Genomic DNA, 14995 nt, shown 5'->3' with positions numbered 1-14995 from the left:
TTTCTTGGCCTAATAATTAGAGGTAAACAGGTTATTTTGCTTTTCAGGTCTAGAATCAATTGCTGATGGTGTTACTTGCAATGTCATGCTTATGGAGTGATTTAAATAATAAATATGTTAAAATAGAAAGGTCCATTGAAGCCAAGGGGGCCAAGGTGGAGTGAAATAGGTGTTTCCTTTACATTTGTATTGTACCTTTTTGTTGTTTTATTTAAAAAAAAATTGTTCTTTGAAGCCACTAACTAAAGAATAATCAAAATATATCGCTTGGTTTAAACATTCTTATGAACCTGAGTTTTCCTTGTTTCAGATTTAGTGGAGTTTAGCTTGGGTAGCCCCAAGAATGTGGGTCCCTTCCTTGCGGTGGACCAGAAGCACAACATCCTGCTCAAATACCGCTGCCACGGTCCACCGATCCGCTTCACCACCGTCTTCAGCAATGACCTCCGTTACGTGGCGAATGAGCTGAATGGCATCGTGGGAGGGAAGAACACAGTGGTGGCCATAGCTGTGTGGTCTCATTTCAGCACCTTCCCCTTGCAAGTGTATATCCGGCGGCTCAGGAACATCCGTCGAGCCGTGGTCCAGCTCTTGGATCGAAGCCCTAAGACTGTGGTAGTCATCCGGACAGCCAATGCCCAAGAGCTGGGACCTGAAGTGAGCCTTTTCAACAGCGACTGGTATAACTTTCAGCTGGACACCATCCTTCGGAAGATGTTCTCAGGAGTTGGAGTATATCTCGTTGACGCCTGGGAGATGACCCTGGCCCATTATCTGCCCCACAAGCTACATCCAGATGAAGTTATTGTGAAGAACCAACTGGACATGTTCTTGTCCTTTGTGTGCCCCTTGGAGACCTAGTCTGCCCTGCAGGTACTGGAGGAATCACATTCAGTGACCTTCTCTATCACCTGCACTGCGGAAAGTTTATGGGTGGCCCTATGGAGAGATGGCTGCCATTGATATGTATTTAAAATTTTTAAAAAGAGCTGGACTTTATATAATGACTTGTAAGGAGCTTAGAAAATGCAGATTACATTTATATCTACCTATAGGATTTTTTCCCATCTTGACTTATCCATGGGGGAACGATTATTAACAGCATTTACACACTGTATTGCCCTTGTAACCAAAGATACTAGTGAGTGTGTTTGAACTAGCTTCTCCTGGGAGGGGAGGGGATACTGTGCTAAAAAGTGTGAAAAATGTTGTGACCTAAGTGGAAAGGACAAGTTTGGTTGGCAGTGGAGTGTTTGTAGCTTGTCTGATAAAGGAAATTGAGCACATTTACATGAATAGCGTAATTGGTACATCTTCAGTGGGACGTGAATTAACCCCAAGGCTTGTAGTCAGTGGCTCCTGTAACACACTGAAGACTGCTGTGTCTTAGAAGTTTCTCTTGATGATCCAGTTTTTTCTGAATTACTTGAAAAGGCCAGTGTCCTTGGTCAGAACTTTCTAATGAGAATATTTACAGTGTCTGGCTTTTATCTAGAAAAGAAGCAAAAGGGAAATATGCAAGCAGTATATGTAAAATCTGTGCATTGAATTGATATTTGCATTGGGTAATTCCTACTTATCTGATTAAGCTAAATTTTACAGGATGAATACTTATTCTAAAATAACCACTTTTGGAGCTGGAAGGGGGAAATCTATAAGGGAAAATTTATTTTTGTGTTCTGAAGTTTGAGGGTTTTAAGAATTGACTTTTATGTAAAGATTGCTATTGTTTGTTATAAAGTTGTGGAAATTATTTCCATCAATTTCGACTATTTCTTTTTTGGTTGTTATTTTGAATTGCATACCCAAATTAGAAATTAAAATCTAATTAAAAATTAAATTTAGATATTGAAATCTGTGATGGGTTGATTTGGGCATAAGGTACACACATTCTGTCATGCTTGGAAGTAAAAGGTGCTGTTCCTATTGGCTATCTTAAAATAATTGAATTATCAATTTTACTTGACTGTCTTTACCTTATTAATTTTAAATAAGTTTAAATTAATTTGTGCCATTTAGTAAGTACTCTTTTCTTTTTGAGCTACAATAGAGTATAGTTTTGTTTATCCCTAAATGAACATGTGAAGAAACTGGGGAGGCTTTAGAGATGAAGACAGATGCCTAAAGCATGAAAAAATGCACCCTTAGAAGAATGGGTCAAAGAATCTGGGTTTTTAACTTAAAACAGAGAGTTTAAGATCTTTCTTTCCTAGCCTTGAGGGCCACCTTCAAGTTTATAAAATAAATAAGTATGATTTTAAATTATTTTCTGAGTCTGAAGTGGAGCAGGTAGTTAAATATATTAAGATGGCTTAATTTTAATGGCCTTTAACCTTTAGAGTGTCTAAGGATCACTTGGAATATTTTTTTTTTAAGTTTTCTTTAAAATTAATTAATTTTTTTTGGCTGAGTAGGGCCTTCATTGCTGCGTGCGAGTTTTCTTTCTTTGAGGCGAGCGGGGGCTACTCTTTGTTGCGGTGTGTGGGCTTCTCACTGTGGTGGCTTCTCTTGCTGCTCAGCGTAGGCTCTGGGCGTGTGGGCTTCATTAGTTGTGGCACATAGGCTCTGTAGTTGTGGCACATGGGCTTAGTTGCTCTGTGACACGTGGGATCTTCCTGGACCAGGGCTCGAACCCGTGTCCCCTGCACTGGCAGGCGGATTCTTAACCACTGCGCCACTAGGGAAGTCCCTCACTTGGAATATTGGATAAAAATGCAGAATTAGGGGCTATGCCTCTGGGAATTGCGGAATCAACCTTAGTGACAAATGCCCAGGAGTTCTGATGCAATGGTGGTATTCTACATTTTGAGAAACACTAAGGGAAAAGGGAAGATAGAACTAAGGAAATAATATTTTTTGTCTATTATTTTAGGAGCTTTTCCCATAACATTTAATTCTGATCATGATCTAATAGTGCAGATAATGGCTCCATTTTATAGATGAGGAACTTGAGTTTAGATTTGAACTAAAGTATGTGAGAGTCCATAGCCCTTTTCAACTAGGACTTTTTGGACTTTGTCAAGAGGTTTTATTTTTTATGAAAGAATTTTTGAGCATTTACTCAAGGATCACTGGAGGAGGCTGAGTCATGTCTTCCCAGGAGAATTTCAGTTTCCACTGCCTCTCCAGAGCTTTGGAGTGGTACTACTTGTTTGTGCAAATGATTTCTCATGATCTCATCCCATTATTTTTTGATTTAGTGACATGTCCTAAAGATTTGATGACACAGTTTCTTAACGTATTCTCATTCACTCTGTCCTTCTAATGTGTCTTTCTATGCTTGTGTGGAAGTTAAAAAAAATGCCTAAGTGTAGAGTTTGGAATATTACCTAAATCATTCTCAGAACAATTAGATACTATATTTTAATTTCTTCTGAAAAGTTTATTTTAAGCCAATACCACAGAGTTGTGACTGTTAGCGTGCCAACCAAATAATATAGTTTATTTTAAATATATTTTCCATTATAAATGTAAAGGATATTAAATATAAAAATATTGTAAAATCTAGAAAAAGAAAATCTATGGATAGAATCCATAATTCTATCATCTGCGATGAGCATTAGCAGTTTGGTTTATTTTCTTCTAGGTTTTTTAAATCACATAGCTGTAATCACAGAGAACATGTAATTTTTATCTGTGTTTTTAAATTTAACATACAAATATTTTTCTATGTTTTCATGACATAATTATAAAAGTCTGTCTAACAGTTTAGCTAAATGATATCATTATTTACATAGGTTGGCCATTTAGATTTATAATAAAATATTAAAATGGTGATTAATATATAATTTCACTGGGTTAAAATATCGATTTTTATTTTGGAATGACAGCATTAACTTCATTTAGTGGATCTCCTCATATTCTAGAACTCAAATGATTGATTTGATGCTACTTGTGAAAGGGAGAATCCATAATAAGGCTCTTCTATGAAAATTATATTTTATAAAAGAGTAACTTTTCTTTAGCAAATATAAGTTTGTTGTTCCAATATAATCCATTTTACCATTCTGAACAACCATCATTTTGTTAAATACCAACTGACTGATACTTCCCAGCTTCAGATATTAAGTTTCAGATTGATACATCTGGGCGCTTGCCAAGAATGTGTATGGTAAGCCTTTATATCCGTGTGTTGCAAGCCAGAGGTGAGTCTGCTTCTGGGCCCTATTAAAGGAAATAGTTACCCAGAAAGTACTAGGAAATAAACGTCCAAGGGAAACAGCAGAAATAAGACCTCCCCACTCCGTTCCCACGCCCCTCCCTTCCCCCCTCCAAAAAAAGCTGCTCAGCATTATCTTTGTAGATCTGGGTAAATTCAGCTTTTAAAGATTAGCTAGTCGCTCATGCCAGAAATCCAAGTGTATTCATTCTCTTGTGTTAAACATTATTCTCTCCAGGGTTTATGTCTACAGTGGAGTGCATTTGCCTGACTCCTCAGTGTGCAATAAATAAGTAAGGTCTGGAAAGTGCTCTTTTCCTCTTTGAAAGCGAGACCACAGTCCCAGAGTGCTAGGGGCGCCTAGGAATCCTGGGGGAGGACGGGGGTGAGGGTGGAAAATCAGAGGGTTTTTGAGGGCATCAGTTTATAAGACGCAGGAGGTAGAAGGGCACAAAATACACTTCAAGTTCACTTCGTCTCAGAAGTGCACTTACAGCTTAACTTTTTAGAAAACGTGTGAACTTAAGTGTGTTACATTTTGCTTTTTAATATTCTGCGTGAAATGAGAGGAAGTCAGGCTTCTTTTAAGAAGGACTGCTGTCTTAAAGTTTTAAGGATCTTCTGGTGTTTAGGTCTAGATGCCCGTTCCTATTGGAGAACCAGACATTTCCTGTCTAATTCTAAAGCTGGATTGTAAGACTGCCTTGCGGGGGTGGGGGTGGGGGTGGGGAGGCGGGGGGAAGCAGTACAGAGATGACAGTCGAAAGTGTCCCAAAAGAAAAAGAAGCCACAGTGAAACCTAATGTCGTAGAAGACATCCTTTCACTGTTGCGCAATGGTTCATTCTCTGTTTAAATTCACCCCACATGAAAATAATGTAATCTTCATGTTACGGGACCACTGCTTTATTTACATCGCAGATTCCTTGTCCTTTAGTTTGTCAGGCACACGATGGGGACACTACTTTCTGATTGCCATATTTGAAAAGCCGCGCTGTAGAAAGTATCCCCCTCCTCAGCCCCCGCACTTAAAGGCTGTACAGAAAAAGCGAAAGAAGCAGAGAAGGTGAATCTAAGGAGGGGGCAAGGCCAATGCAGGCAGTAACTTCACTGAGACGTTTAAAAAAGGCATCCCTAAAAAAAAGAAAACGTTTTGTTTACAGATTTGCTTCTGATTCCTCTGCGCGGTTCCAGTCCGGGTCTTGGAGCCGACCCTTGAGGGGAATGTCCGGGACTAGGGTCGGTACCTTTCTGGCCTGGGAATTTCCAGGGTGCAGAAAAAAAAGTCCACGAACTAAGTCCGTGCTGCTCCCTTCCCGCCTCCTCCGCCCCTCCTCTGTGCCCACGCAGCCCCTTTCGAATGAGAGCTGGACCGTATTCTGTATTTTAGGAAACAGGTCCTTAGCGTCCCCCGCCCCCATCCCTTTCTAGAGCGGTGAGCAGCAAGCGAACGCTATAAAGGGGGCCAGGGAGAGGGCCTGGCCTTCTCTTGCCAAGAGGTCAGACGCCGATTCGTAGAGAAAAAGGCTGCTTAACTGTCGCTGCTGCTTATCATGTAACCTCAAAAGGAAACTGATCATCTTTCTCATGCTCTCACGTACTGGGGTTATTATCGCTGATTACAGCTGGAAACAGTTGATTTGCCTTTACGTATTTGTATGACTTGACTCTTCAAACACAAAGGTATATTTTTATTTTTTGATATTTAGTATGAAAAAGTATCTTAAATGCTTTTTTTTGGTGTGTTTTCTTTTCCCATATTCAGATTCTTTACTTTGGAGTCACTTTCTGATATTTGGGTGATCATACTTGTTTTGGGGCAAAATATTAGGGGGCAGTATTTTGGGGATGGAAAATTTGGGATGTTTTTATAGTTTGATAATGACTATGAATTGTGTCTGTTCACCTTGAAGGCCCAGGAGAGACTAAGATGCTGATGGAAGAGGTTGGTAGGATGGGTGATGAAAGTATCATAAATCTAATGTAAAAACTTTTATTTAGCCAGTGAAGTAGCCTATGATACTCCTAGGTAGAAATCTCCCAGGAAGTTTGAGTGTGGGCTTAGAGGTATACTTTCTCACCGAGGGTAGGCATAGAACTATATCTTTATGGAAAAATATATCTGAGTAGATCAAAATGTTGTATAGCATGTAGTTCTTATATTACCTTTGTAAAATGAAAGACATGTATTGCAAGACCATTGTGTGAACAAAGGAAATCTCGAAGTTTGATGACTTGGCTGAACCCCCAGATCTATTACAATCTGGGATTTTGTGTGAATAAAAGTGCATTTCTAGGTAGGATGGATTGAGATTCTCTCCAGGAGGATTAGTGAACTGGGCGTATGGGGTGGAGGTGTCTCAGAGGATGACATTTATTATGTAAATTTTAAGCACTTTATAATATATATTCCCTCACTTTAAATCTGGCATCTAAAGAAATACATTATTGATCAGGTGGAATAATTTTTTTTTTTTTTTGCCTCTCCTGTCAGTAGGTTGTTTAGACAATAAAAGAAGAGAAAATTTTCCAAGGCTTATTCATTCCCCTCAACAATCCCTGATAGAGGAGGAAGGAGATCAACCACACAGATCATCTAAACATTCAGATAACCCTAAAGTCTTTTTATTTGGCTTCAGAGTACAATGTGTGATCTACCACCTCTCTTCATTAGAACATCAATTTGCTTTTGCTAAAGACACATTTGGGTAGGGTACAGAGGCTATAGGAGAGACAGTCTGGGAAGAGTTAGCACAAGAGCTGGGTGCATGGGAGTCCCCTGGTGGCCTAGTGGTTAGGATTCCAGGCTTTTAATGCGGGGGTCTGGGTTCAGTCCCTGGTGGGGGAACTGAGATCCGGCAAGGCATGCGGCGTGGCCAAAAAAAAAAAAAAAAAAAGTGGGCGCACAACAAACCTCGTGTTAAACGTTTAGCACTGTCCTTCCCAGCATGGAGGTGATGACCATGCTCAGCATAATTTATTTGTCCAGCTACAGACTTTTCCTCATTGAGAAAGTTGAGGCAAACCTCTCTCATTCTACTTTGTCCTGAAAGAAGTCTAGAACCAAAAGAAACCCTCTCAGAAGTTAAAGAGCTGTGGAGAGCGCTACTGAGAGGGAAGATTTTCTAATTATTCTGAGATGCACAGTGAACTGCTCCTGAGAAAACCATTTACTTTTGGCTCTTAGCTGACGTTGGTCTGGTGGCCTCTTGATTTTTCCCCCCAGGTTAATAGGAAGATCAGGAGGCTGACTTCACCTTTTGGCTTTCTTGGCCTGATGCTGAACTCCTGATGGTGGGAAAGGTGGATATTCCTAATTCCAGATGTTACCTGGGCCTTGACTGATGTAGTCAAAGTGGGCGGTGGGATGCTTCTAAAATTTCTATGATTCTTGGATCTCTTAATCAATTTTTGAAGTTGCCCCAAAGTTACTATGAACTTCATAGGCATTTTACTGTGATTTCTTGTGAACTAAGATTTTTTTGATGGTTTAGCATCTTTTTAACCATTTTGAATTTCCACTGTTTTCCATGAGAAGAGGACGCATGCATACATCTAAGAGGGGAATTCAGCTCTCTGCTGACTGGCAGTTTCGGGGTTATGTAATCTCTAACAGGCTCAGAGAGCATCATGCCCCCTACAGTTTTGGTGAAGCCCGTCATTAAATCTTGCATACGTGGTTTCTGATTAAAGCACTTCCTGTTCCTTTACTTTGGGACTGTCTGTGAGGTAAAACACTTTCCTTCCAAGCTAAGTGGATGAAAATACACTACTGCTTCTTGGGGGAGTTAGTGGATAGGGAATTTACATTTATTAAACACTCGTTTTGGGAGTTGACCAGCAAGATCTCATTCAGCCCTCATAATGGCATCTGAGGTAGGCATAATTAGTCTTATTTTATAGGTGAGGAAATTGAGGCTCAGAGGGATTGACAGTTGGTTCAAGATCCCCCAGATCGTAAGTGGCAGAGCTTGGATTTGAATCTGAGGGGCCGTGTCCCCATAGCCAGTGCCCTTGCCACCAGGCCACTGAGATATTAGTGGAGGTACAATGAGGAGAGGTCAACCTTTTCTCCAGGGCTCTGATTTCCCTAGGGTCCCTCCTTTTCCCTAGCTCACACCTGGCTACCATCTACTCCCTGTTCAGTTTTAACTGGTGGTTAGTTAGGGTAGTTGATAACCACCATAACCCTTCATATTTTAAGAAGACCACAGGGAAAATCAGACCTCAAAGAGTGAAGCTATATGGTGGAATTAATGGGGGTGGTTGGGCTAATGTTTGGGGAGAGGCAGCCTCTTAGTTGTTGAGTCGTTTTTGGACACAACAGCTGGGATTATAAAGAAAGGGGAATCCTGCTGCTTGCTCACATTGCTCCCCTCAGGATGTTTTCTTCCATGCTGAAAAGCTAAGGCTTGGAAGAGCATTCCTAATCACACCTCTGGTGAAGGGCCCTCTGCTGCTGCTTCTGAAGAGAGGAGCTGCGGGCATCTGCCAAACCCGTTCACCTGCTCTCAACCATCCCTGCTATTGCAGAGTGAGTTAACTACCTGAACTAACTTCTTTGAGGGGGTAGGCCCCAGGATAGAAATTTGCATGTTTTGTATCTGGTGATTTTTAAAAAAATTTTGCGTGATTCTTTTCCAGTTTGCATTTCCTATAGGCTCCGTAGTATAGGATGAGTGGAGTAATAAATAAATCTACTTGGATGGTATTTGTCTTTTAAGGCAGTGTTTCTCAAACTTTTATGTGCATAAGAATTACCTGGCGATCTCATTGAACTACAGATTCTGTTTCAGTCAGTCTGGGGTGGAGCTTGTAATTCTGCATTTTTAATAAGCTTCCAGGTGATTCTGATATTGCAAGGTCCACACTCTGAGTAGCAAAATTATAAGGCTCCTTAAATTCCAGGTAATGAGAAAAATTATGGAGTTTTTCTATAAAATCTGCATATGTCATTTTACCAGGTAGAAAAATAAACTATGTCATGGTATGTTACCATTACAATGGTAATGCTACATTCTCTATACATGATACTAAATATCTGAATTAAACTTCTCAAAAACCCGTTAATCAATTAGATGTTATATCATCTCTACAATGGCAATTTTTGGATACTTGGAGACACTAAAAATGAATTTCTCACTTTTTGTTCAGATGTTTAGTAGTGTGCAGATACTTTTAATATTGGCGATAGACTTTTGGACACATTTTAGTGTTGGTTAGTATGTGTGCATTCCCAGACCTCTGATTGTTTCAGTCAGATTTGCTATTTGTCATGGCACCCATTTTTTAGAGTGGCTAATACTGCAAATCATGCCTTCTCAAAGAGGGTGATATTGCATACAAGAGGGCAAAATTGGTTCTTGGGGGGGCAATATCTCAGATATCACAATGGTTTGTGGCCCTCTAAAGGACCATTGTACATAAACAAATATACAGTGTATCTGTGGTTTTATTTATTTATTTTTTTGGCTGCGTTGTGTCTTCGTTGCTGTGCGTGGGCTTTCTCTAGTTGCTGTGAGCGGGGTCTACTCTTGCTTGTGGTGCGCGGGCTTCTCATTGCAGTGGCTTCTCTTGCTGTGGAGCACGGGCTCTAGGGGCATGGGCTTCAGTAGTTGGGGCACGCGGGCTCAGTAGTTATGGCTCACAGGCTGTAGAGTGCAGGCTCAGTAGTTGTGGCGCACGGGCTTAGTTGCTCTGCGGCATGTGGGAACTTCCCGGACCAGGGCTCGAACCCGTGTCCCCTGCATTGGCAGGCGGATTCTTAAGGACTGCACCACCAGGGAAGTCCCTATCTGTGGTTTTAAACTTTCATCAGGAGACGGTTAGGGAAAAAATATCTACAAAGTTCCTTAGTGGGTATGATAATGAAAGAAAGGTTGAAACACACAGCTGTAAATGGTCTTACACATACTTACTCAATTGAGGTCAAAAAGGTTTTCCCCTGGCATGTTGTCTCTTTGTGTTTTGCTTTGTGTCTGCATCATTGCCATGGATTTTTAAAGCACCTGCTTCTAGAAGAGGGATGATTCCTTTTTTTTCATATTTCTTTATTTCAGGAACATTTTCTTCTATTATATCCTTAAATGTTTTAAATATTTTAAGAAATTGTGATAAAGTATACATAACAAAATTTACCATCTTAACCATTTTTAATTATACAGTTCAATGGCATTAAGTACATTCACATTGTTGTGCAATCATCATTACTATTCATCTTTAGAAATTTTTCATCTTCTCAAACTGAAACTTCACATCCATCGAACAACGACTCCCCATTCATCCCTTCCCCAGCCCTTGGCAACCACTGTTCTACTTCCTGTCTCTATGAAGTTGACAACTCTAGGTACTTTATATAAGTGGAATCATACAATATTTGTCCTTTTGTGACTTGCTAATTTCACTTAGCATAATATTCTCAAGTTTCATCCAAGTTGTAGCATGTGTCAGAAATTCCTTCTAAGGCTGAATATGTTCCATTTTATGTACATACCCTGTTTTGTGTATCCATTCTTCCCTTGATGGACACTTGGGTGGCTTCCACCTTTTGGCTACTGTGAATAATGCTGCAGTGAACATAGGTGTATAAATAATCTGTTTTTAGTCTCTGCTTTCAATTCTTTTGGGTGTATACCCAGAAGTGGAGTTAGATCATATGGTAATTTGATGTTTAATATTACCATTTTCTATAGCAGCAGTACCAGGTTGATTTCTTTTTAATACATTTTGTGCAGTGCTTGGCCGAGTGCAGTGAATATATGACAGAAAGTGATATGAAGTTCAGGGTAAATAATCTGCTGAATGATACAGCATCACGACTATTAAATCAACCTCTCCTACACACTCACCCTTGCGTGCCCACGTATTACAATGTATGCACTTTTCAAACAAGTGCATGGCTGGGAATTTAGAAAATATGGGTCAGATCCTTTTGAAAATGTGGACTATTTACCATGGAATCCCACATTTAAAAGAAACCTAGAAAGGCTTGTGGGAGACTAAAGGGGTCAGAGCTACGAAGGTGATCCACAGATGTGAATGAAGACTAACCGAACCGAGAACATGTTGAGGGTAGGAATTGCAGGGGTTTGGATTTTCACCCTCCTTTCCTTTCCTCCATCTCCTTCCCTCACCTCTGCAGTGTATGTGCATGGTCACTCCATGAATTTTGGTTGAATAAATAACCCAGAGTGGAAAAAAAAAGTGAAAGAATTTTTAATTTTTTTATTTTTGGCTGTGTTGGGTCTTCGTTTCTGGGAGAGGGCTTTCTCTAGTTGTGGCAAGCGGGGCCCACTCTTCATCGTGGTGCGCGGGCCTCTCACTATCACGGCCTCTCTTGTTGTGGAGCACAGGCTCCAGACGCGCAGGCTCAGTAATTGTGGCTCACGGGCCCAGTTGCTCCACGGCATGTGGGATCTTCCCAGACCAGGGCTCGAACCCGTGTCCCCTGCATTAGCAGGCAGATTCTCAACCACTGTGCCACCCGGGAAGCCCGAAAGAATTGTTTGTTTTCTAATCTGTGAAAAGCTATTTTGAAGACCGTAAGAACTTTCTGTTTTATACCTCTGTCCAGGGTAAAGGAGGTGGGTTTAATTAGCGGTGGAAGACAAGGTTTGGAGAGATGGAAAACGAGCACTGGGCAAGGCTGCCGCATTTACCCTTGGCCTCTCTAGTGTCAGGGTAGAGGAACTGGAGCTATCTGAAGGACGGCCGATGCTGATGTATCATGGACCTTCCCAGCCCTGCTGTTCTGTGCTGATGTTTCTCAGCTTTCAAACAGCCAACAGAAACAATTTTGGTTTTTTTTGCAGTGTTGAACAGCATCCAGCATTAAGATAAGAAAGTGGTTCTTAAACACAACACTAATGTCAAAATCTAGGGATGGCCCCAGATTGCAGCCAAAGTGTTTGTAGCAGGAGGAGGTGGAATGTGTAATGATAATATTTGCGAAAGGACATGCTGTCTCCATCCCATACCTCACTTATGTTTGTCAGTTATCCACGTTTCTTGTTCATCTTTGGAGCGGGGGCTTTCTTAAAATGAAGATTAGCCTTTAAGAAAGGTTACCGTTTATATCTTTGTGTAAATTAATTTTGAAATCCCTTCTTGCAGTTTTACTGGAAGAGAAGGGCACCTGATCAGACTGCAGATACGGGGTGAGATGCAGTGGCAGGAGCAGCACAGGGAATGAAATGTGAAGGTTAAAATAAAGCTTGATGCCTCCCCTGTGCTCCTGCATCTTCACCCGGCCTCCATGTTTCTGTTCATGGTGCTAGCACTCGAGCAATCTCAAGGCCTTCCCTGGGGTGACCTCTGACTCTGTCCTCCCTTTCAGTGTTCAGTCTTGTAGACTATATGTCTGAAATATTTCTCTAAACAATTCTTCCCTCTTTCCGTTCTTATAAGCACCACTCAAGTTTAGTTCTTTATGACCTGTCACCTCTAATATTGCATGGTGTCTGTCGTGATCATCTACACGCAGCTGTCACTTTATCCTTCCTAAAGCATGGCTTTGATCATGCTTTTCCTAGGTTCAAAAACCTTGACTGGCTCCCCGTGGCTTATCACATTAACTCCAATGTTCTCAGGTGGCATCAGGCCCTGTAGGGTAGGGTTCCAAGCTTGACTCCATGATTCTCCTCTTCTATATTCTCTTCAAGTTGGGCTGGTGGTCCAAAGAGGCCAGAATGCTTAACAATCTGGTATTAAATGGAGCTTTGAAAAATGAATATCGACTACAACTATCACCATTGAATGTATGCTGTGTACCAGGTGTTATGTTGGGCATGTCATGTACACTATCTCATTTAACCTACATACTGACTGAATTCAGTGATGTACCCATTTTATGGATGAGAAAACAGAGTCTTAGAGAAGTTAATTAAAGCTACATGGCTGTTAAGTGAATGAAGCTGGGATTTGAATCTAGGTTTGTTTGACTTCAAAACCCTGTGCTTTTAAGAAGGGATGAAGAATATTACAGGCAAGAATTCTAGCTTGGATAAAAGTTTGGGACAACAATTAGTGTAGTGTTTTCCAGGATCATTTGTAAGACTGCATGTTAAGTAGTAGATAGAAATATGAAGGGATAGTGCATTAGTCTGCTAGGGCTGCCATGACAGTATTACAGACTGGGCGGCTTAAATAACAGAAATGTGTTTTCTCACAGTTCTGGAGGCTGGAAGTCCAAGATCAAAGGGCCAGCAGGTTTCTCCTGAAGGCTCTCTCCTTAGCTGGCAGATGGCTGCCTTCTCACGTGGGCACATATGGCCTTTCCTCTGCACATATGTCCCCGGTGTCTCTCTTTTAATAAGGACATAAGTCAGATTGGATTAGGGCACATCCTAATGGCCTCATTTTAACTTAATTATTTCTTTAAAGGCCCTTATCTCCAAATACAATCACACTCTGAGATACTGGGGACCAGGGCTTCAACATATGAATTTTGGGGATACACAATTCTGTCCATAACAGATCTGAGGCAGCTGGATTTTGAAGGGTATGAAAACGAGGCATAGGGATTTAGTTTTGATATGGGAGGTCATAGGGTCCAATTGTGGTTGAGCAGGACTTTCCCAAACAAACTTCCAGCTGCCCTTAAATGTGATGCTTGTGAGAATGCGGACTACAGGATCTGTGGGAAGCATTTTGGAGAAGGAACTTTTAGTACTTTTTAAATTTTTTTACAGTGGAATAAAGGAGCAGAAAGAGACAAAACATTAAGTCCTCTAGACAGTTCTAGAAAAATGAAGATAGTGTTTTGGTGGGGGGTAAAGGAGCCCAGGGGGAGCTAGTTTGGTTTTAGTTCTGTCGATTATACTCTTGGCATCATGGAATTAGAACTCAGAGAAAAGGTCAGAGCTGGAGATAGGAATCTGGAGTTTTTAATACAGGTCAGAGTTGAACCTGTGGGAGTGGGGAAGCTTGCTCAAAGTTCAAAACAGACAGGAGACAAGAACTCTCAGGTCTCAAACTGCTTTGCTATCACATAGGTTTGGAAGATAATACAGAAGTTTTCCAGGACCTCTTTGGCTAAAATAGAATCTCTGGCTGTCTCCCTTTGCCTTGCTTTGTTTTTCTTCACAGCACATTATCACAACCTGGCTTTATATATATATATTTTAAATTTTAAATGTTCTTTTTCTTCTTTTTTTGGCCGTGCCATGTGGCTTGCGGGATCTTAGTTCCCTGACCAGGGATAGAACCCTGGCCACCGGCAGTGGAAGCGTGGAATCCTAACCACTGGACCACCATATTCCACCATATAAAGGGGAATTCCCCTTTATATTTGTATAGCTATTTTATTATTGTCTGTCTTTCCCAGTAGAATGTAAGCTCCATGAGGGCATAGACTGTTTTTGTTCAGTAGTTGTGGCACATGGGCTTAGTTGCACAGTGGCATGTGGGTTCTTCTCGGACCAGGGCTCAAACCCGTGTCCCCTGCATTTGCAGGCAGATTCTTAACCACTGTGCCACCAGGGAAGCCCTGTCCAATAGAATTTAAACTGATGATAGATTGCTGGATATTGCCTTTTTATCTTCTCTTAAAATAAAATTTTTTTCCTTAACAAATATCTTCAGATAAATGAACACACAGACACATATATTTGAGACTCTTGAAATATACAGGCTAAAAACTTAGTTTCGTTTCTGTTTTTCCTTAAATTCTGCTTTCCCCAAATCATGGTCACATAGTCCCTTCTCTGCAGTAGAATCTCGTTATGAGAAAGTAGGTGTGACTTTCTTAAAAAATCCAGGTGTTTTAGCAATCTGGTTACTCTTATCAGATTATCTGTTTGCATCTACTCTTTTTGTTGTAATTTTCATTAAGGTTACT

General features: G+C 40.8%; 2 protein-coding genes across 4 annotated transcripts in view; both read left to right on the top strand.

Annotated features, from left to right (window-relative positions):
• Positions 1-1840, top strand: part of NXPE3 (neurexophilin and PC-esterase domain family member 3) — a 54367-nt gene extending 52527 nt beyond the window's left edge. For all 3 annotated transcript variants that reach the window (XM_036851820.1, XM_036851818.1, XM_036851819.1), the window contains one exon: positions 311-1840. In XM_036851820.1, the coding sequence (XP_036707715.1) occupies positions 311-861 (551 nt within the window). In that variant the 3' untranslated portion in view covers positions 862-1840. The remainder of the gene's footprint in view (positions 1-310) is intronic.
• A 3804-nt stretch (positions 1841-5644) lies between these two features.
• The window catches only part of NFKBIZ (NFKB inhibitor zeta), a 58821-nt gene continuing 49470 nt past the window's right edge, over positions 5645-14995 (top strand). The window contains exon 1 of the mRNA XM_036850464.1: positions 5645-5841. The gene's annotated coding sequence lies outside the window, so the exon portion shown is untranslated. The remainder of the gene's footprint in view (positions 5842-14995) is intronic.

This window comes from Balaenoptera musculus, chromosome 4, assembly GCF_009873245.2.
Source record: "Balaenoptera musculus isolate JJ_BM4_2016_0621 chromosome 4, mBalMus1.pri.v3, whole genome shotgun sequence".
Classification (NCBI taxonomy): domain Eukaryota; kingdom Metazoa; phylum Chordata; class Mammalia; order Artiodactyla; family Balaenopteridae; genus Balaenoptera; species Balaenoptera musculus.
This window is presented reverse-complemented; position numbering and strand designations above follow the sequence as displayed.